The sequence below is a fragment of the Piliocolobus tephrosceles genome, chromosome Y, assembly GCF_002776525.5.
Source record: "Piliocolobus tephrosceles isolate RC106 chromosome Y, ASM277652v3, whole genome shotgun sequence".
NCBI classification, from domain to species: Eukaryota; Metazoa; Chordata; class Mammalia; order Primates; family Cercopithecidae; genus Piliocolobus; species Piliocolobus tephrosceles.
The window spans coordinates 13,657,959-13,679,572 of record NC_045456.1 but is presented as its reverse complement, the minus strand read 5'-3'; the positions used below and the strand labels follow the sequence as shown (position 1 = coordinate 13,679,572).

The 21,614-nt window shown below is 48.7% G+C and overlaps 1 protein-coding gene across 2 annotated transcripts in view; it reads left to right on the top strand.

The window, feature by feature from the left end:
- Positions 1–20,813, top strand: part of WWC3 (WWC family member 3) — a 128,996-nt gene extending 108,183 nt beyond the window's left edge. For both annotated transcript variants that reach the window (XM_026449796.1, XM_023198720.1), the window contains exons 13-23: positions 848–922; positions 1,603–1,689; positions 2,663–2,855; positions 4,383–4,556; positions 4,952–5,103; positions 6,348–6,513; positions 10,754–10,918; positions 12,951–13,043; positions 15,028–15,255; positions 15,736–15,863; positions 17,741–20,813. In XM_026449796.1, the coding sequence (XP_026305581.1) occupies positions 848–922; positions 1,603–1,689; positions 2,663–2,855; positions 4,383–4,556; positions 4,952–5,103; positions 6,348–6,513; positions 10,754–10,918; positions 12,951–13,043; positions 15,028–15,255; positions 15,736–15,863; positions 17,741–17,807 (1,528 nt within the window). In that variant the 3' untranslated portion in view covers positions 17,808–20,813. The remainder of the gene's footprint in view (positions 1–847; positions 923–1,602; positions 1,690–2,662; positions 2,856–4,382; positions 4,557–4,951; positions 5,104–6,347; positions 6,514–10,753; positions 10,919–12,950; positions 13,044–15,027; positions 15,256–15,735; positions 15,864–17,740) is intronic.
- Positions 20,814–21,614: the final 801 nt, after the last annotated feature.

The following is a 21,614-nucleotide window of genomic DNA, read 5'->3' as shown; positions in this document are numbered from 1 at the left end:
ACCGTGCCTGGCTAATTTTTGTATTTTTAGTAGAGATGGGGTTTCATCTTGTTGCCCAGGCTGGTCTTGAACTCCTGAGCTCAAGTGATCGGCCCGCCTCCGCCTCCCCAAAGTGTTGGGATTATAGATCTACTCCTCCACACCTGGCTAACTTTTGTATTTTTAATAGAGACAGGGTTTCACAATGTTGGCCAGGCTGGTCTTGAACTCCTGGCTTCAAGTGATCCACCCGCCTCAGCCTCCCAAAGTGCTGGGATTACAGACATGAGCCATCGTGCCCAGCTGCGAAGTTATTTTCCTAAAACAAGAACAACATAAAAAAGAAATAGGCTGGGCACAGTGGCTCACGCCTTTAATCCCAGCACTTTGGGAGGCTGAGGTGGGCGGATCACCTGAGGTCAGAAGTTCAAGACCAGCCTGGCCAACATGGTGAAGCCCTGCCTCTACTAAAAATACAAAAATTAGCTGGGCGTGGTGGCGGGTGCCTGTAGTCCCAGCTGCTGGGGAGGCTGAGGCAGGAGAATTGCTTGAGCCCAGCAGGCGGAGGTTGCAATGAGCCGAGATTGCACCAGTGTACTCCAGCCTGGGCCACAGAGCCAGACTCTGTCTCTGAAAGAAAACAAAATAAAACAACAACAACAAAAACCCCAGCAGTTTGTAGGCAGGTACCCAGTAAGTTGCCTCATGGATTCTGGGGGCCTGCCCTGTTCCTTCAGACACATTATGACCTCATTGACTTACGTCACAACTTAATAAAGCCCTCTTTTAGCATGAGGGAGCTCCTGCAGAATCTGTGGCCATCAGTTCCCTCTGGAATGAAGTTGGTTGCTTTTACCCCCGTGTTCAGGAACGAAGATGCCGAGGAGCCTGCCTACGGAGACACGGCCAGTAACGGAGACCCCCAGATCCACGTGGGACTCCTGTGAGTACACACCCTAGCCTGTTGCCCCTCAGGCTGGGCTGGAGACTGGGTCCACCCCATGGCTCCCACCTGCACACACAGGGCTGGAGGGACCTTTGTTACCCCAGGTCTCAGGTGAGGGGACAGAGGTGGCAGGAAGGCGTGACGGGGAAAGGTGGCGCCACTGTTGTCTTCCAACATGGAGATTCACAGCTGGGAGCCGCCACTTCCTGCAGCTGGGGGCTCTGGCAGAGTGCGGCCCTCAGGGACGGTTGTGCCCATGCCTACCGGGGGTTGATTCTGTTCACTGCAGCACAGACAGCAGGCTCCCTCCCTCACCCTCGAGAAAGTAATCTGCGGGTTGGCAGGACAACAACTGTTGGTTTCGAATTAGAGTGTCAATAAAGGCAGTGACTGCGAGGTGCCCCCGAGGGGGACAGGTGTTTGGGTCCCAGCCATTTCCTTTGCTCACTCTTTTCACTGCAGTCCAGTGAAAATCTCCACCCAGCATGGTTGGCATTTGGTCACTGTTTGTTACGGGGACTGTGCTGTACCTGGGCTTTGCCCACTGGGTGCAGGTGTGCCCTGGGGACAGGGTGGGGCAGAACCCCAGGCAGTAGATGGCCACTGCTGCAGTTGAGTCAGAAGGATGGTTTCACTGGGGGGCACCTGCCGTCCGTGACTCATGTCTGGTTTCCTAGGCGCGACAGCGGCAGCGAGTGTCTCCTCGTGCACGTGCTGCAGCTGAAGAACCCGGCGGGGCTGGCAGTGAAGGAAGACTGCAAAGTGTAAGCCAGGCCCCAGGGCGCTGGCCAGCTGGCCACATGGCTGAGGAGGGAAAAGACAGTTTGGGAGCCTGAATTTCCAGGAAAGCACCAGGCAGTGTCTGTCTGAGCTGTAAAGTCTTCAAAAGAATCTAGTGAATGATCTGAGGCCGGTGCCAGTGCCAAGCTAGTGTGTGCCGTGTTGGCGCGGAGGAGCCTTTTGCATTCTCCTGGTGCTGGGGATGGGGTTGCTGATGCCGTCGTGCTCTGCTCTGTGATCTTGAGAGACCACTAGCTGGGACCAGGGCGTCCTTGACGGAGCGGGGAGGAGAAAATAGGCGCTGGGAGCAGCTGGTGCCTTTGGCGTCAGTCGTGGGGCTGCTGCCTCTCTGAGCTCCGTGGCTCCAGATGGGGGCCTGATGGACGGTCCCACTTACCCAAGCAGGTGACCATGCCTGTAATGGTCTGTTCAAGGCACAGGGTGGGCCCCCTTTGGCGAGTCTTCTAAAGGCCTCAGGACCCCTGAGTGTGAGCAGCTGGGGGCTCGGCTGGGGTTTGGCCGCCCCAGTGACCTCTGCAGTGCTCACAGATGGCTCAGCCCCTCCCATATGCCCGACTTGGGGCAGGGAGGGTGGGAAACACGGGCTACCCCATGGGTGATGGGCTGAGAAAGCAGTCGGGGAGCCGTGCAGAAAGAGCTGAGGGGCAATTCCCAAAAAGATGGGGAGCAGCAGGGCCTGGAAGCGTCCACTGCTTCAGTCCTGGCTTGGAAGGCATCCTCCTTGTGGGGGACTTCCCCTATCCCTGGGGTACATTGGTCTATGCTTAGTTGAGAAAGAAACTTTTTGCAAAGGACCCTGAGACTGTAGCTACAGGTCCCCAAAGGGGTCTGCACGTGGGGGCTCTGCGCGCATCGTGTAGGTCGTGCCTGCTCTGGGCCCGAGGCATCTGTGAGCGCCACCTGCACCTGCTCTTCCCTCCCCCATTCTATTTGCAGCCACATCCGCGTCTATTTGCCACCACTGGACTTGGGCACGCCCAACACTTACTGCTCCAAGGCTCTGGAGTTCCAGGTGCCACTGGTGTTCAATGAAGTGTTCAGAATCCCCGTGCACTCCAGCGCGTTGACACTGAAGTCACTTCAGTTATACGTGTGTTCGGTGACTCCGCAGCTGCAGGAAGAACTGCTGGTATGGCGCCAGGCGCTCCGCCCGCCCCCGTCCTCCTTCCTTCGTTTGTGTTTCAGTCAGCCGGGCTTTTTTTTGTGTGTATCTTTCTTTTCCCTTCTTTCTCTTGTACTCTTTTGTGATAATTTCTTAGTTTTTGTCTGTCTTTGCCTTTTGGCCTCCCTCTCTCTCTTCTGCCTCTGTCTCTGGTTCCCGCCCTCCTTTCCCCTCTGCCATCCTTCCTTTCTCCCGTGGTGGGTTGCTTAGAAGTTGTGATCTTCTTAAGTGTTTCTGCGGCTGGAAATACAAACAGGGATGATCCAACCAGTGATCTTGTCAAGCACGTTATACTTTAAATGTGTCCTCTCAGCCAGTACTCACAAACCCTGTGGGATGCCTTTGCGTCAGCCCCATCTTCAGTCCAGGGAACAAAGTAGGGTTGACAGATTTAGCAAATTAAAATACAAGACAGACAGCTAAATTCAAGTTTCAAGTAAATTATGGATGTTCTTTAAAGCGTAAGTATTTCCCATGCGGTGTTTAAGACTCACAGGGAAACCCTGTGTTGTTTATTTGAAGTGCAGATTCACCAGGGCGCCCTGTGCGTTACCTGGCAACCCTGGGACGAGGCCTCAGGAGAATCCGCAGTTTGTCCTCAGTATTCCGACCATCCAGGGCCCATGCCAGGGTTGGAAGCCAGGATGGATTCCTTCCATGGCCGGAGTGTTCTCCCTTGGTCCTCTCCCCTCAGCGGCACAATTAGGGCATGTAGAGTTCAGCAGTCGTTTCTTATTTCAGAAATTCCTGAGCAAATCTGCCTCATCAGGGCAGTAGAGCTGTGAGCCTGGCCCAGAACTCCAGGTTGCCCATTCTTTGCCCCGTCTGTTCCCTTCCCAGCACTTTCTGATTGGGTGGAACAGGCGACCAGGGAGCCACCCATTAGACTCCTCTGCAGTTGCTTTCATTGTGCTGCAGTCCTTTAAGTAACCCCGTCTCTACTACAAATACAAAAAATCGCCGGGTGTGGTGGCGCACACTTATAATCCTAACTACTCGGGAGGCTGAGGCGGGGAAATCTGTTGAACCAGGGAGGTGGAGGTTGCAGTGAGCTGAGATCGCACCACTGTCCTACAGCCTGGGCAACAGGGCGAGACTCCATCTCTCTCTCTCTGTCTGTCTCTCTCACACACACACACACACAAAGATTGAACGGTGAAGTGAATTTTTTTGAAACCGGGTCTCTGTTGCCCAGGCTGGAATGCAGTGGTATGATTTCGGCTCACCACAGCCTCCTAAGTAGATGGGACCACAGTTGGACATCGTCATGCCCGGCTGATTTTTAAATTTTTTGTAGAGGCAGAGTCTTGCTCTTTTGTCCAGGCTGGTCTCGAACTCCTGGGCTCAAACAATCCTCCCACCTCGGCCTCCCAAAATCCTGGGATTACAGGCATGAGCCACCTGCTCTGCCTTAACTGGATATTTTAAAGGACGCTAGTCATTATGGCGAAATCATTCAGTGGCTGTTCTGCCATTTCTTTAATACCCCTGCAGGGCATTGCTCAGATTAACCTGGCTGACTATGACAGTTTGAGTGAGATGCAGCTGCGCTGGCATTCCCTCCAGGTGTTCACCAGCTCTGAGCCGTCGAGGACGCGGGAGCCTGGGTGTGCGGGAGAGAGCTCCGCCCGGGATCCTGCACACACCATCTCCATCTCCGGCAAAACGGTACTTGGCCCTGCTCTAAGGAGCTGATGGCTGCTGCCTTCATGACCCTGAGACTGACTTTGTCTTGGAGAAGTCATTTCTTAGAAGTGTCTTTGTAGATGTGAGTCAGTATAGTGGGGTGGTAAAGGAGTAGTTTCCATACGGCCATTGCATGAGAATTTTTTTTAATGCAAACGTGTTCATGGTCATGGGTGGTACACTGGCTACTTTTGAATAGGAGCCCTCAGAGCTGCAGAAAAAGGCTACATGAATGCCTCCACTACAGACCTAGGTAGGGTGAGTTTCTTCTCACGGAAGGGCAGCAGAGTGGCCTCCTACCTGTGCCATGTGGACACCTGATGTGGACGCAGGGTCTGCTGGCCTGAGCTGTCCTCACGCACCCCCTCCTCCTGCAGGATGCGGTGACAGTGCTCCTGGCCAGAACCACGGCACAGCTGCAGGCGGTGGAGAGGGAGCTGGCTGAGGAGCGGGCCAAGCTGGAGTACACAGAGGAGGAGGTCCTGGAGATGGAGCGCAAGGAGGAGCAGGCCGAGGCTGTATCCGAGCGGTAAGGGCTAGCTCAGCGGGCAGGCTCCGGCTCGTGCCCTCCCGGGAAAGGAGCATGGGTGCCCTGTGGTCAGAAGGCTCGTGAAAACTGTCATGGGCAGCACATGTTCTCTGGGGAAACAGCCAGTGTGCCAGGCAGCGTGGCTGTCTCTGAGATGCACTTGCTTTGCTCAGCCGTGCCTCCATAGAAGGTGCTGGGCGATCGTTAGGAACCACTGCCCAGAAGTTGAATCTGGAGGGAATTGAGTGCTGGTCTGGGCGAGGGCAGCTCCCTGAACTGTCTCTCCTGACTCTCACGTGTGCTTTTCACCTTTTCCTTCTGTCTGTCCTGGAGTTTCTCGTCAAGAGTGGGGCTGTTGAAGTACTGCCCTCTCCCAGGATTGGATACAGTAAGGTCCCTTAAAGTTGTTGGATTTGTTTCTTTTTTAACACCTTTATTGAGATACAGTCTACCTCCCATACAGTTCACCCATTTAAAGTGCACAGTTAGGTGGTTTTTGGGCTGAATGGGCACAGTCAATTTTACAGCATTTTATTTTCATCACAGCCTCTCTGCCCATCCCTAGCCAAAAGCGCTCCCAGGTTCCCCTCTGATTCCCTGCAACGACACATCTGCCCTCTGTGTCTATGGACCTGCCGGTCTGGACACTTCCTACAAATGGGGTCATGCGGCGTCCCTTTCTGCTTCACCGGAAGCAGCCTGTTGGTGAATCCTTGGCCCCGTGGAGGCCTGCATGCGATAGATGAATGATTCCGGTGAATGGGCGCCTCTGGTGCCCTGGCTTGTGTTCATCGTCTCTGGAGGTGCTGTACATGTTGCGGTACTTCCACATTTTTCCGTAAAGTGCACCATCTTTCCAGGCTTCCTGCTGCTTCCCGATGGCTTTCCCTGAGCTTAGTTTACAGAGGAGTTTATTCTGGGGAGCGATAGTGCATGCAGAGGGGAAGGTGTTGTGTTCAGGGATGGACAGGAGTTGGGAGGGGTCTGGGGCTGAGTGGTGCAGTTTTCTGGAATCTTCAGTGGCTGCCATTGGTGATAGAGAAAGCCCCTCTTAAGGAAAGTCCTGTAAGAGCCATCTTCCCTGGAAAACAGAAGCGCCCTTTTACTTTATGAGAGATGCAACAGTCTTCAATCATTGGAAAGAAATAGGTTTTATTGCATTACCTCTACTACTGTGCTCTAAGAGTAGCATGAAATACATCCTGTTTGGTGACCATTTGGGCTTCTGCCATGTCCGCCTTCAGGAGTTGGCAAGCAGACTCGGTGGACAGCGGCTGTAGCAACTGCACCCAGACCAGCCCTCCGTACCCAGAGCCCTGTTGCGTGGGTATCGACTCCATCCTGGGCCACCCATGTGCTGCTCAGGCAGGGCCTTATAGCCCAGAGAAATTTCAGCCCTCACCTCTTAAGGTAAGTAGAAAACACAGGGGATTTTCCGGAGCCCCTCACCCCCAACATTTTGCCACATGTACCAGGTACTACCCTGGAAGGAGAGGCTGTGTGCCCCCAAATTCTTCATGGGAAGTGTGAGGGTATGGGGGAAGATGCACCAAAGGCAAGCAGAGCCGGGGCTCCGGGGGAGGAGAGCCACATGGCTGACCTGCACACACACCCAGTGGCCTGGGCGTTGGGCACAGGAGAATGTCGTTGTATAAAATGGACACTGCTGTTGGATTTGAGGGCCACAGCTAACGCTGGGTTTACTGTGAGCTGAGGAAAAGAAGTGAATGGCCTCAGATCTGTAAAGGGCTTGAATAGGCTCAGCTGATCCATTCCCACCTTCAGGGACAAAGGAGGCTCTGGAGGGTTCATGAGTCCCACAGGTTTTAGACATTGGTAGTTACTCTTCCCCTTTTGTGAAATGTAGAATAGTGCTGTCCTTTTGCCCCTTCTGCTCATCTGCCCCTAGCTGTACAGTCACCCTGTCTTTAGGGGAGAAGTCTTATGTTTACAGCGCCTGTGAAGTCAGGGAAGACGCTGTCAATGCTGTTTTGAAACTTGGTTTCCCCATTGTTCAGCTCACAAAAGTATTTTATCACCCTCACGCCTCTGCTCTCACTCAGAAGCACAAAATGAAATCTGCCCCCAGCAGCTTCCCAAGCTGTAACCCACAGCAGGTTCCTAGTTGTTGCTTTGGACCAGGCTGCTGGTCATGGCCCTTGTCCAACTTTCTGAGATCTCAAAAAGCAGCAGCCCAAGCCAGGGTGAGTGGCCGTGGGAGGGTTATTTGGTGTTTCCCCTTCCCTCGACTTTTAGTTTTGAAAAAGCGAAATCTGTGGAGAAGTTGCTAGAATAAGGCAACAAATACCTATACACCTCACCTAGATCCCACAGTTGTTAGTTCTTCACCACATTTGCATTCTCCCTTTCTGTGTGGGCATCACAGATAGAATGTTAGTATAGTGGGTGAGTAGGAAAATGAAAAAGAAAACAAACTCCCACCCTCGAGAGGGAGACGCCAGAGGAGACATCACTAGCATACGCTCATGTCACAGAGAGCAAGGGGGCTTCTGGAGAATGCAGTGGCAGGGAAGTGGGCAGACACTTGTAGAGAGGTTTGCAGTTTTAGAAAGGGTTCACATTTAGAAAATGTCAGGATGATAAAAGGGTGCAACTGCTATGGAAAACAGCATGGTGGTTCTTCAAAACATTAAAAATAGAACCACCATAGGATCCCGCAGTCCCGCTTCTGGGTATATCTGGGTGTATATCTAGAAGAATTGAAAGGATCTTGAAGAAATAATGTGCACACGCATGTTCGTAGCAGCAGCATTATTCACAGTAGCCAAAAGGTGGAAGCAACTAGTGTCCATCATGGATGAGTGGATAAAGAAAACGTGGTCTATCCATGCAATAGAATGTTATTCAACGTTAAAATGGAAGGAAATTCTGTCATGCTGCAACGTGGATGAGCTTTGAGGACTCATGCTGAGTGAATAAGCCAGTGTGAAGATTTATTTCGTCTTCAACTCTTTGAGTTGCATGTCTCCGGGCATACAACTCCTAAAATCCTTAGAATCTGAAAAAAATCTTCTTTATGTGCTAATGAATTGACTGGTGGCTGGTTAGAAAAGCACAAAAAGACAAATACCATCATGAGGTTCCTGGAGTAGTGAAATTCACAGGGCTGAAAAGTAGAATGGTGGCTGCCAGGAGCTTGGATGGGGTGTAGGCTGTGTTACAGAACGGAGCTGGGGTCCGTTCGCCTGGTGCAGTGAAACCACGTGTCTGCACGAAGGCGTTTTACAGGGGTAGAAAGGGTCTTTATTTGCAGGTGCCAAGCAAGGAGATTTGGGCAGCTCACACTTAAGACCCGGCCTTCCAATGCCTTGCAGGGAAGGGTTTTTAAAGGCAGAGGTAAATTTCAGGAAAGCAGAAGTCACAGGCAAAATCCTAAACCAATCTATGGAGGTTACACATTGCTTTTGGCCTAGAAGGATAGCATATCTTGATGTGGGGACTTACAGGACATAGGTGGATTCAAAGATTTTTTGATTGCAGTTGGTTCAGGAGGCAAAGCTTTGTCTAAAAATTTGGGGTCAGCAGAAAAGATAGTTAGCTCTGACTTGTGGGTGTGACTCCCTGCAGACCTCTCACGAAGAGATTCAGAATAAAGAGCAAGGGTCAGAGTACAGTCCTTAGCTCCACCTTATGTGAGTTCTCTGCCAGCAGGTCCCTTTGGTGGGGGTCTGGGTTTCTGAAAGACAATCAGGCACATAGGTTAACATGTCTTTGGTTTCTCTTTTTTCTTTTCTTTTCTTTTCTTTTCTTCTCTTCTCTTCTCTTCTCTTCTCTTCTCTTCTCTTCTCTTCTCTTTTCTCTTTTCCCTCTCCTCTCCCCTCCCCTCCCCTCCCCTCCCCTCCCCTCTCCTCTTTTGTGAGATGGAATCTCACTCTATCCCCCAGGCCGCAGTGCAGTGGCGTGATCTCAGCTCACTACAACCTCCGCCTCTTGGGTTCAAGCAATTCTTATGGCTCAGCCTCCCAAGTAGCTGGGATTACAGGCGCCCATCGCCCTGCCCAGCTGACTTTTTTTTTTTTTTTTTTTTTTTTTTTTTTGAGATGGAGTTTCTTCCTTTTTGCCAGGCTGGTCTCAATCCCCTTGCCTCAAGTGATCCACCCGTCTTGGTCTCCCAAACTGGTGGGATTACGGGTGTGAGCCACCACGCCTGGCCAAGATGTCTTTAGTTTCTCTAGGGAACCAAACATCTCCAGACTCTAACTTGCTTGGCTATTGTTTTAGGCTACTGTTACCTTCTTGCTTATCACATTACTTACTTACATCTCAGGGATAGCAAGGTACCTGGAATTTCCTTTCAAAGAAATTGATTTTCCTTTATTTCCATGCTTGGGAAGTCTGCAGGCCCCTAAAATGGGGTCTCTCCTCTGTCTCAGGAGTGGGAATGGGGAGTTGTTGTTCAGTGGAGAGGGCAGAGTTTCAGCTTCACAAGATAAAGAAGTTCTGGAGATCTGTTGCACAACAATGTGAATAGACGCCACTGAACTGTGCCTGTACAAATGGTTAATATGGTAAATTTTGTTGTGTGTTTTTTTCCCCCACAATTTTTTGTGTCAGGTGTGGGAGCAGCCGGTGTGTGTTGTGGGGTGGTGCTGAGGATGAAGGGAGTGAAGTGGCCAGATCGTGCAGGGCCCACTCAGGACCCTGCCTTTTCTCTAAGGGCATGAGAAGCTGGTGGGTTTTGAGCTCAGTGGCCACATGATCTGACTGAAGCTTTTTCGTGTTTTCTAAAGTTTATTGATTTGAAGTTCACATAAAGGGAAGCATTTTAAAGTGTATGCATCAGTGGCATTTGGTCCACACAGTGTTGCTCACCCGCCACCTCTATCTAGTTTCCTGATGTTTCCATCACCCCAGAGTAAAACCCGTCCCCATTGAGCAGTCCCTCCCTTTCCCCTTCCCCCAGCCACCTGCAGCTACCAAAATCTGCTTTCTAGTCGTGTGGATTTACCTCTTCTGGATGTTTCCAGAAGTGGAATCATACACTATGTGGCCTTTGGTGCATGGCTTCTTTCACTCAGCACAATATTTTCAAGGTTTATTTACATTTTAGCGTGTATAAAAACTCCATTGGTTTTTATAGCTGAATACTATTTCCTTGTGTGGATAAGACCACATTTTGTTGATCCATTGATCTGTCAATGGACATTTGGGATGTTTCCACCTTTGGCCTAGTCAGTTTTCCTGGCATGTCCCTGGTTGCTATGTTGAGAATAGATCGAAGGGCAGAGAGGTGTGGAATTGGGAAGACCACTGAGGCATCTACTACACTCATCCGGGCATGAGATGATGGCGACTCAGGTGAAGGGTTGCTGACAAGCGCTCAAACCCCACTTGATGTTGAACACATAGCCAGCAGGGATCGCTCTTGGACCAGATATGGGGTGTGCAAAAGAGATGAGGAGTCCGGGATGGCCCTAATGGTCTTCACATGAACAAATGGAAAGTTGAGATCCCTGTGAGAGGAGGGGCCGGGGTGCGGTTGGGGGGATATCAGGCTTTCCACTGTGGACATGCCACGTGTGAAACTCCAGCTAAATCCTGAATGGAGAAGTGAAAGACATGGTTGTTCCTGTAAGTTTATTGCCCACGTTACGAAAGAAGCCATGGTCATGAGTGAACCACTCCCTAGGTTGATAAGGAAACCAACACAGAAGATCTCTTTCCGGAAGAAGCAGCCAGCCTCCTGAAGGAGCGGTCCAGCCGCCGGGCCCGAGGGTCACCTTTTGTTCGAAGTGGCACGATTGTCCGTTCCCAGACCTTCTCGCCTGGAGCACGAAGCCAGTATGTTTGCAGAGTAAGTTGGAATTCCTTTGTCACCTGTCTGGAATGTTTTCTCTTCCGTCCGCTTTGTGATTTTTTTTGTTGTTGTTGTTCTGCTGTTTATACTGAGAGGCATACGTATTTGCACCAATGATACCAATCCACGCACTGCGAACTTTACGCAGTGATGACATCAGTGCTGTGATCTCCCCACATGTCCTACCATGCTTATCTAACTCTGGATTTGTTCAGGATTCAAATTCATCCCTTCCCCCAGTTTTCAGTGTTGTGTATGTACTGACCTGTGGGCAACAAGCAGGGCGAATCATTTCTACCTCAGCGTAAAGAACAAGTGGAAGCAGGGGTTCTCTTGAATGCGTTGAGCTGGAGGAGCCGGGAACCTGAGTGGCTTGGAGCCCCGTGGGGCAGTCAGGTCTCTGGGCCAGAGGGTGGGTGGTCCTGGCAGAGGGGCAGTGGGTGGGTTCTCACTCACCCGCATGTAAATTCCCAACCTGCGGATGAGTGGGAGACGCTCAGCAGTTCTCAGCCATGGCTGCGCCTTGCAGTCAAATCACGGAGGGGGGGATTCAACAGATCCTGGTACCCACATAGCACCCCAGAGATTTGCCATTGGTCACAGGTAAGGCCTGGGCATCAGAACTTCTGGAAGCACCCAGATGCTTCTAGCATGTCACACAAGGCTGAGCACCCCAAGGTGGGTGGAGGGAAGACTCAAGCCAGTGTGATCAATGAAGGTAGGACAGAGTGACAGTGCCAGCATGGACTTGTATAGAAAGGGCGTTTAAGGTTGGTGGCTGATGACACAGACCTGGAGGGGCCGTTTGGTTGAGAACCATGACCCTTCCTGCACCTCTGAATTGAGGCTGTTGAAGAAGGCATCTGCCTTGGAGGTGCTGGCTCCATGAGGGCAGAGCCAAGGCAGATCTTTGGAGAGGGAAGGGCCTGAGACCCTCAAAGGAGATGTTGCAAACACTGTGGAAGGGGGCCTAGGTGGCCAAAACAACCTCTCAGCCATGTTGGTGAGACCTGCCGCTGTTGTCCCATTGGTCCAAAGTGTCCCTGCGGGCAACTGCCCCGGATGGTGCCGGGTCCAGTCTGGGCCCTCCCACTCGTCATGCTTCAGCCCCGTGGAGGCTGATGCTCAAGCGCTTGGCTGGATGTTCTAGATGGAAGGCCACACTCAGTGTCCTCCTCGTTCCAGGCTCCTGCCGAGTCACCAGCGTGCCGGCTGGAGGGGCTGCTTATTGAGGGGGGAAGGGTGCAAGCAGGAAGTGCTTTGCTTACCCAGAGGAAAAGCTCTGTGTGCCTGCGTAACAGCTGCACTTACTGGCGACGCTTCTGGATGCTTCGCTGTTCTGTATGTTTGTATGAATGCCGTGCAGGTATGCTGCCAGGCCGCTGCACTTCCTGAGTAGGTTTACTGGCATGGAAATAAGGCCATGAAGGCAGGGATGTTGGATTTCTGAGAGTCACGCTGATCCTGAGGTGAGACCCTGCCACCAAATGAAGGCTGTAATGACTTGACTCCCATAAAGATGACATTCTTTACTTTCTTGTTTAAAAGTACACCCTGTCCTTTGATGGGCACAGCTGCAGTTGGCAATGTTGGCTTGTCCTACTACCAGGAGTGAGTCTCTTTTGGAAGTCACTTTCCCCAGCTATTGCCTAAGCCACAAATACAGCACATGAGAAAGACTGAGGAAAAGTGAACCATGCTGAGGGCAGTGCTGGCCTTCGTGGGGACTGTATAGGGCACGAAGCGGCGTTGGTATGGATCACATGGAGATTTTGTTGGCTCAGTTAGCCTGGAAACTGGGGGAGGGTTTCGTTTGCTTTGTTTTTGTTTTGTTTTGTTTTTTCATTTTAGCAGAAACTCTTGTTTAAATTGAAACCCAAAGACCTTCTCCAAGCACCAGTAATCATAAGTGCACTTGAGGGCCTGTGAAGAGGATGAAAATAATCCATTCTGAGACTCTGAGTACACACAGAGAATGAACTGTGCGTTGCTGAGAAATTGTTTCTGAACATCATTCTTTTTGGTACAGCTTTATCGTAGTGACAGCGACAGTTCAACGCTGCCCCGGAAGTCCCCCTTTATCCGAAACACTTTGGAAAGACGAACACTTCGCTATAAGCAGGTATGTGCCCTGTAAACAAATATGGAATCTGTGCTTCCCCTGCGAGTGATTTTTACAAGTCTTAAAAGGTAATATTTAAGGTCATGTAAATGAAAAGGTAGTATTTGTATTTCTTGTTTACTTAACAGATGTAATGTCATAATGTTGCTAATATTTCTTAAGATAGTATCATGGTTTCAGATAATCCGTGATCTTTACATTCTTCAGTATAATAAATAACCATTTCTATATAATAGGCTCTTTTCTCTTTTTTTGGCAGGAGAATATATATAGTTTAGAAAAGTTGAGTTTTTCAACATACTGCTTTTCTGGGCAGGGATCGTTTGAAAAAATATATATATATATATTTTTTTCAATATATATAAATATATATAAATATATATATTTTGTGTGTGTGTTTGTGTGTGTAGAGAGGAAGAGAGACAGAAACACAAAAAACCCCTGATTTCCATGTGGCAGTTGTGCTCTACCACATAGAAGAGTGGCTGCTGACTGGGAAGAAAAAGGCAGTTTATAATTTGGGCCAGGTGCAGAGGCTCACGCCTATAATCCCAGCACTTTGGGAGGCTGAGGCGGGCGGATCACCTGAGGTCAGGAGTTCGAGACCAGCCTGTCCAAAATGGTGAAACCCCATATCTACTAAAAATACGAAAATTAGCCAGGCATGGCAGCACATGCCTGTAATCTCAGCTACTCAGAAGGCTGAGGCAGGAGAATTGCATGAACCCGGGGGGACAGAGGTTGCAGTGAGCTTAGATCACGCCACTGCACTCCAACCTGGGAGACAGAGCAAGACTCCATCTCAAAAAAAAAAAAAAAAAAACAAAACAAAAAGCAAAGTGCATCATTTGGCTGTGGAAGTGTCTCTCAGCAGCACCGCTGCTGGCATTTCAGACAGGCTCATTCTTTGCTGTAGGGGCTGCCCCGTGCACTATAGGATGTTGAGCAGCGTCCCTGGGCTCCACCCACCAGATGCCAGTAACACCCCATCACACACACAGCAGTTGTGACACCCAAAATGTCCACAGACATTGCCAGCTGTCCTCCGGGGGGCCAGATTCTCCTGGTTGAGAACCATGAAGCTCTGCTGGGAATTCAGCAGTGCTTTTAAATAATTTATATTTGTTAAGTTACAACCCATATTTGCATTTAAATTCTGTGTATGTGCAAAATAGTATTGTGTGTGTAACAAGCATGCCGTGACTCAGGCCACTGACCCATGGTGATTGGCGAATGGATTTGTGGTTTTGCTGCGGTGACTGCTCTCTCAGGGTTCTGTTTCCCGTTGGATGGGGAGTACAGTTCGGCAGACAAGTCTTTTCCCTGTCAGGGCTTTCCTGAACATAGGTGTGTTTGCTACTTGAGGCTTATATGGGGAGGGAAGCTTTGGAAAGCTTGCACGTGTGTGTCTGCGTGTTTGTGTGGGTGTGTGTATACTTTTTTTTTAAACAAGCACTCATGTGGTTTATAACGTACTTTCTTTCCCCTTGTGCAGTGGATCATTAAGATTTTTCCATGTCCATATGTTTTTTCAACTTGTTACAATGGCTACATTTTATACTGGCCTTGTAATTTATTTAATGTTTCCTGCTCTTATGGACTTACGGTTTTTTTCTGTCATAAACCTTAATGGGACCACTTTTGCATGTCAACAGTTATGCCTTTCAGGTGCAAGTTTGCTTTAGACATATATATATTCTCAAATGGCCCTTCAGAAAGATTGTGCCCTGTTTTGATCCTGCCAGCCCCATATAAGAGCATCTGTTGCTGCACACTTCTGCCAATACATAGGTCATCATTAAAGAAAAACAATTTGCCGTTACTAACCTTGATACTGAACTAGAGATTTCCATTCCTCTTGCCCACATCTGTGTTTTTTAACCTTGGGCGTGCTTAGAGACATACATGTGCCTGACTTGTCTCCTATTGTGGAAGAACCTTCTAGAAGGCCTGAGTGAGGGCTCACAGCTGGTGTCTCTTGCAGTCATGCAGGTCTTCCCTGGCTGAGCTTATGGCCCGCACCTCCCTGGACTTGGAGCTGGATCTCCAGGCGTCGAGAACACGGCAGAGGCAGCTGAATGAGGAGCTCTGTGCCCTCCGTGAGCTGCGGCAGCGGTTGGAAGACGCCCAGCTCCGCGGCCAGACCGACCTCCCACCCTGGGTGCTTCGGGACGAGCGGCTCCGCGGCCTGCTGCGGGAGGCCGAGCGGCAGGTGGGGTCCCCTGTGGTCAGCTCCCGCCTGCACCTCACTGCTCCCTGCTCCAGGCTGTGAAGGGAGCCTCCCAGACATGGAGGTGGTCCCTGAAGTGCCCCACCACTGGGCTCTCGGAGCCCCTTCTCCCTCTGTGGCCCGCGAGGATGGTGTCTGTGTGGCTCCTGCGTTCCATCTGGAGGCTGCGGATGCTGGAGGAAGGGTCACGGGCCCTCTCCACCTTATGGGGGAACATTCTGGGTCCCTAGTTGTCAGGCCTGACTCCAGCCACCCCTGGCCTCTGTCTCCTGGGAGGAATTTCCTTGGGGGGTTGGGGGGAGTGTGGGTGAGGCGGGCCTTACTCCCTCCTGGGTCACACCTCACTGACTGTGGTTGGTTCTTCTGGGCTGCAGGGCTGGCAGTGGACTTACTCATTCTTCCTCAAAAAAAAAAAAAAAAAATCAATAAAATCACCTTGTTGGTCCAATGTTGCTGTTCCAGACAAGACAGACCAAACTTGACTACCGTCACGAGCAGGCAGCTGAGAAGATGCTGAAGAAGGCCTCCAAGGAGATCTACCAGCTGCGTGGGCAGAGCCACAAAGAGCCCATCCAAGTGCAGACCTTTAGGTATGGCAGAGGCGCAGCAAGACTGGCCCCTTAGTCCTGCTTCCTCCTTACTGTCGTGCCTTTGGCATGGTAGAAAGTACAGTGAGTCTGTTTTTGTTTTTCTTTTGAGACAGTCTCACTCTGTCACCCAGGCTGGAGTGCAGTGGCGCGATCTCATCTCACTGCACCCTCTGCCCCCTGGGCTCAAGCAAGTCTCATGCTTCAGCCTCCCGAGTAGCTGGGATTACAGATGCGTGCTACCATGCCCGGCTAATTTTTAAATTTTAGTAGACTGGGTTTTGCCATGTTGCCCAGGCTGGTCTCAAACTCCTGACCTCAAATGATTCACCTGCCTTGGCCTCCCAAAGTGCTGGGATTACAGGCGTGAGCCCCTGCGTCCAGCCCCATGAGTCTTTAAAACCCATGGAAAGTTGAGAACAAAACAGGAATCCACTGCAACCAGTAGTGTATTTTCATGTTTTTATCCTGATCTTTATTCCCTACAGTTTTTTTTTTTTTCATGCCACTTCTAATCATAATGTGGGTTCAATTTTGCATTTAGCATTTTTAAAATTAAAATATTCCATGTTGCTGTATAATCTGCTATCTTGTAATGTCTCATCTAATAGTTTACTCAACCACTCTATTTTATAACATGCTGCTCGTCTTCAAATGTTTGCTATTGTAAATAACAGTGATAAACATGCACATACATATATGTCCCCCCAACCCCAGACAGGGTCTCACTCTGTCACCCAGGCTGGAGTGCGGTGGCTCAGTCATGGCTCATTACAGCCTTGACCTCCCAGGCTCAAGTGATCCTCCCACCTCACCCTCTCAAGTAGCTGGGACTGTAGGCACATGCCACCATGCCCTGCTCATTTTTGTAGAGATGGGGTCTCCCTGTGTTGCCCAGGCTGATCTCAAACTCCTGAGCTCAAGCTATCCACCTGCCTCAGCTGCCCAAAGTTCTGGGATTACAGGCATGAGCCACTGTACCTGACCATCTTTGCTTTTTCAATTAACTTTTGATTAGGACAAAATGTATCTGCAGGAAAGCTGTATATCATACACACACGGTCCAGTGAATTGTTACAAACTCGTCCTAAGAATCGATCATTATCAGCGCCCCCAGATCCCACACTAGAGTAACCACCACCTTGAATTCTAATAGTATCGATTGGTTTTGTCTGTTTTTGTTTGTGCTGAGGGGATTTTTACAGATATATCAATATTCTTTTGTGTCTGTGGAAAAATTAAGTTGAAATTCACATAACATAAAATGACTATCTTACACTTCAGCCTTTGGCGCATTCACAATGTTATGCAGCCACCCCCTCTGTCTAGTTCCAGAACATTTTTACCACCCCAAAAGTAAACCCTCTACCCATTAAGCAGTAACTCCCCCTTCTCCCTCCCCTAGCTCTGTCTCTAGGGATTTGCCTTTCTGACTGTTTCTTAGGAATGGGATCATATCTTACGTGGACTTTTGTGTCTGGCTTCTTTCCCACAGCCGAGGGTTTTCGAGGTTCATCCATGTGTCAGTGTGTCCTTCCTCGTTAAGGGTGAATAAAATGTGTCTGACTTTTAGCCCTAATTTTTGTATACATTTAATATTCACGTAGTTTTCACTTTTTCATTCATTTGTTAATACGACAGGTATTTCCCGAGCACCTAATATACACCAGGCATTGTTCTAGGCACCGGAGATGAAGAAACCCCTGCCCTTAACGGTTCTTCATAGTTCACATTTGGAGAGACTGTATACAAGCACATGTGTTGTTGGGGACTGAAATTTAGTTTGTTGTATGAATAAGAAAAGCCATGATTGATATGAGGGCCACCAGCTTTCCGTGTCTTCATATCAGCTTCTGACGTGTACTTCTCTCCGGTCCCAGGGAGAAGATAGCATTCTTCACAAGGCCAAGGATCAACGTACCTCCTCTGCCAGCCGACGACGTCTGATGGAGTGCATAGTGCACATGAAGTATTTATCCGCCTCTTTTATTTTCATGAAGTTCTTAGACTAGCTGAATTTGTCTTTAAAATATTTGTGCAAAGCTATTAATATACACATTTTGTAAAAAAAAAAAAAAAAAAGCGTATATCTATTCATATATATTTTATAATAGTGACGGCAACAGGGCTTGGTTTTTCCTTGTTGTGAAATCGACATCTCTGAAGACAGGTTATTTTATAAAAGATCAATTATCATGTTAAGAATGTACAGTTTTTATGCTGTTTTATTTGACTTAAAGGCTGGAAGACAGAAACGAAGTGAGTTCAGGCAAATTCACTGTATTGTAATTTATTTATAGTACTTTTTTTTCCTTGAAGGAAAATACTGACTTTAAGATGTATTTTAAGACTGAAATTTTGTTCTTTAGTACTTCTCATGCAATAGAATGGAACTTGGGGCTGGTTTTGTTTTTGACACCTGAAATGCAAACACTATGTGCTCAATTTGTCACGTATCATATGTGCATTTACCATGTATATTGTACACGTTCACTCCCTTGATGTCATGTTAAAATGTCCCCTGCAGTGATTCAGTCGTGACTCAGAAGCATGTGTGTGTTGCAGAGGTCAGTCTCCGGCGTGGGCTGCACGCCAACCGCTCATTTCTGTGTTGTCTTCCGATACATCTCTCTGTGCTCAGCGTGAGTCTGAAGCAGGCACCAGAGCCTCTGGTGTATGGGGCTTCAGCCTGCTTGCTTGTGGTGGCTGTCTGTGGGTCTTCAGCCTGGCTGTCCGTGGTGGCAGTCCATGCTGCCCGCCTCCCCCCACCCCGCCCTGTCCGACTGTAACAGACCAGGAAGGTGGCGGAGGAAGTCCTGCCACGCCACTGTGTCATGAAGGAAAGTGAAAGGGAACGAGGAAGTAGGAACGCCCACGCTCGTTGACTCCGTGGATGAATATAGCAGTTAGGACATAGACACCATCACCTTTGAAGGTGCTTGTTTGGGGGAGGAAAGGACATATGGGTAACTAGAACTACCCAGCGAGTCGTCCAGAGGAGAGGATCGAGTTTGAGTCAGAAGGCTCCCTGTACTGGAGTCGACCCACTATTCCTCAAGAAATCTTAGAACTAGCTTGTGAGGAAAAACATTTTTTTAATGTAACAAAAATATGCCATTATTCTTTGAAATGCCAAATGATATAAATATTTTGCCTAATACATATTTATTATAGATGAAATGCATTCTTCTCAATGAGGCCTCGATTTGAGTCAATGGGGTGGGCCACAGGAAATGTCAGAGGAACCAGAACTCAGAACTCTTCCTCCTGGACCTTTCTTCCCTTCCCTTGGAGATATCCCTTTGAATCAGGCCTCTCTCTTCTCATCAGTCTGTAGCTTCCCCCCTTGTATAACCTGCTTTCCTTTTTACATTTATTAAAAGTGGATTTTGTAAAAGCATTTCATTGACACGCGACCTATCACGGACAATGGAATTCGTCAGTGGTGGTAAGACTGAAATCCTGATGCTTTTCACACCTCTTGTCTCTTGCTATGTATTTCTGCCTCTAGCTTTGCATGTTTTGCCTTTTTTTTTTTTTTTTCCTTTTTGGCCAATTCCTTTTTATATGTGCCCACAACAGAGGTGGGGAGACACGGAGCACCCTGGGTCCTCCCCAGTGCTGCTGGGCAGGCCCTGTCTCCAGGCCCCAACTGTTGAAACTTTGAAGGACAACAAACAACCATCCACACTGCCAGACCCTAGGCTGTTCAGGGGGCAGCTCGTTTCCACCTCGGCCCCAGGACACCGAGCCTGTGCCCCACAAGGATCTCTCTAAATGGGAGGGATTGAGGCTACTTTTCTGCCAACCCCTATTAAGTAGTTGTGTGGGGAAACCCACTGTGTCAGTGCAGGAAGCCTCAGACAAATGTTTTCAAATAAATTTCACTGCCCAGCCTGCACAGATTTCCATTTGAAGTACTTCCCTTCCACCCTGACACCCAAAGGGTTTTTTTTTTTTTTTTTTTTTTTTAAGAGACAGGGTCTTGCTTTGTTGCCCAGGCTGGAGTGCAGTTATGTGATCATAGCTCACTGCAGCCTCAACCTCCTGGGCTCAAGTGACCCTCCTGCCTCACCCTCCCAAAGTTCTGAGATTATAGGCATGAGCCACTGTGCCTAGCCTAGCCTATTTTGATTTTTTTCTTAGAGTCAAGGTCTTGCTCTGTTGCCCAGGCTGATCTTGGACTTGCGAGCCACCATGCCTGGCTGGGTTTTTTAAAAATAGAATCTCACTGATAGCCCACAAGAAACAGATGCAGCCCCTGCTTCCATATCAGTTCAAGGAGCCCTCGTGTTTGCCACCTTTCCTTTGAACCTCCCCCTGCCTCCCTGCCTGTGTCCGCTTTTGCAGCTCAATGCAGCCATGACAAGGAAAGAAAAGACGAAGGCAGGCCAGAGAGTTAGGCAGTTCTCTGCAGATGCAGATGCAGGCAGTGGAGGTGGCCCGAGCAGGCAGAAGGACACCAAGCGCCCTATGCTGCTTGTCATTCATGACGTGGTCTTGGAGCTTCTGACTAGTTCAGACTGCCACGCCAACCCCAGAACATACCCCACATGCCAGAAGAGTGAAGTCCTATGAGCGGAAGGGGTGTTTCCATCTATGTTTCAGTCTCTCCATCTACCAGGCCTCACGATAGGGGGAAAAAAAAAAAAAAAAAAACCAAAATGCTGCCAGGTTTTAGGAGCAGTTCTGGTCTCAAAACCATCAGGATCCTGCCACCAGCGTTCTTTTGAAATAGTACCACACGTAAAAGGGAATTTGGCTTTCACTTCATCTAATCACTGAATTGTCAGGCTTTGATTGATAATTGTAGAAATAAGTAGCCTTCTGTTGGAATAAGTTATAATCAGTATTCATCTCTTTGTTTTTTGTCACTGTTTTCTCTCTAATTGTGTCATTTGTACTGTTTGAAAAATATTTCTTCTATAAAATTAAACTAACCTGCCTTAAGAACAGAGTGGAAATGTGTGGTTTTATGGAAAAAAATGTTTAATTATGGAAGCTTAAATATATAAAAATGTGTGTTTTTAAGCACAAAGATAGAGTTATAAAATCAGAGAAAATAGTAAGCTGAACACAGGCCTCATCCAGCTTCAACACGATCAGTCATGGCTGTCCTCTCCTTTACCCTCCAGCCCACCTCCTCCTCTTAGAATTTGAAGCAAAGCTGATATAGCTTATCGTTTCATCTTTAAATATTTCAATATGTATTGCTAAAAGAGAAAAATACAATAACCTTTTCACATCTTAGCATTTAATAATTCCTTACTGTTACTAAATATCCAAGGTTTTCTCTTCCAATTATCTCGTGTCATTGTTTCTTTAACTCTTTGAACACAATCTAAACATGATCCACTTATAGGGATTTTTTTTTTTTTTTGTCTGTGTTTTTCTTTTTTGGTCATAGTTTTTCTTGATATATAACTCACATGCCATACAATTCATCCATTTAATATGTATAATTCAGTGGTTTTAGTATATTCAGAGTCGTGCAAATATCACAATTTTTAGAACGTTTTCATCACCCCCCAAAAAAGCCCCCAAACTCATTAGCAGTTGCTCCCCATTCCTCTGAGACCCCAGCAACCACTAATCACTCTGTCTCTACACATTTGCCCGTTCTGAACATTTCATGTCAATGACATATAATATGTGGCCTTTGTGTCTGGGTTCATTCACTTAGCATATACTTTCAGGGCTCATCCATGTTGTAGTGTGTGTTGGGACTTCATTCTTTTTTAATGGCTGAATCCT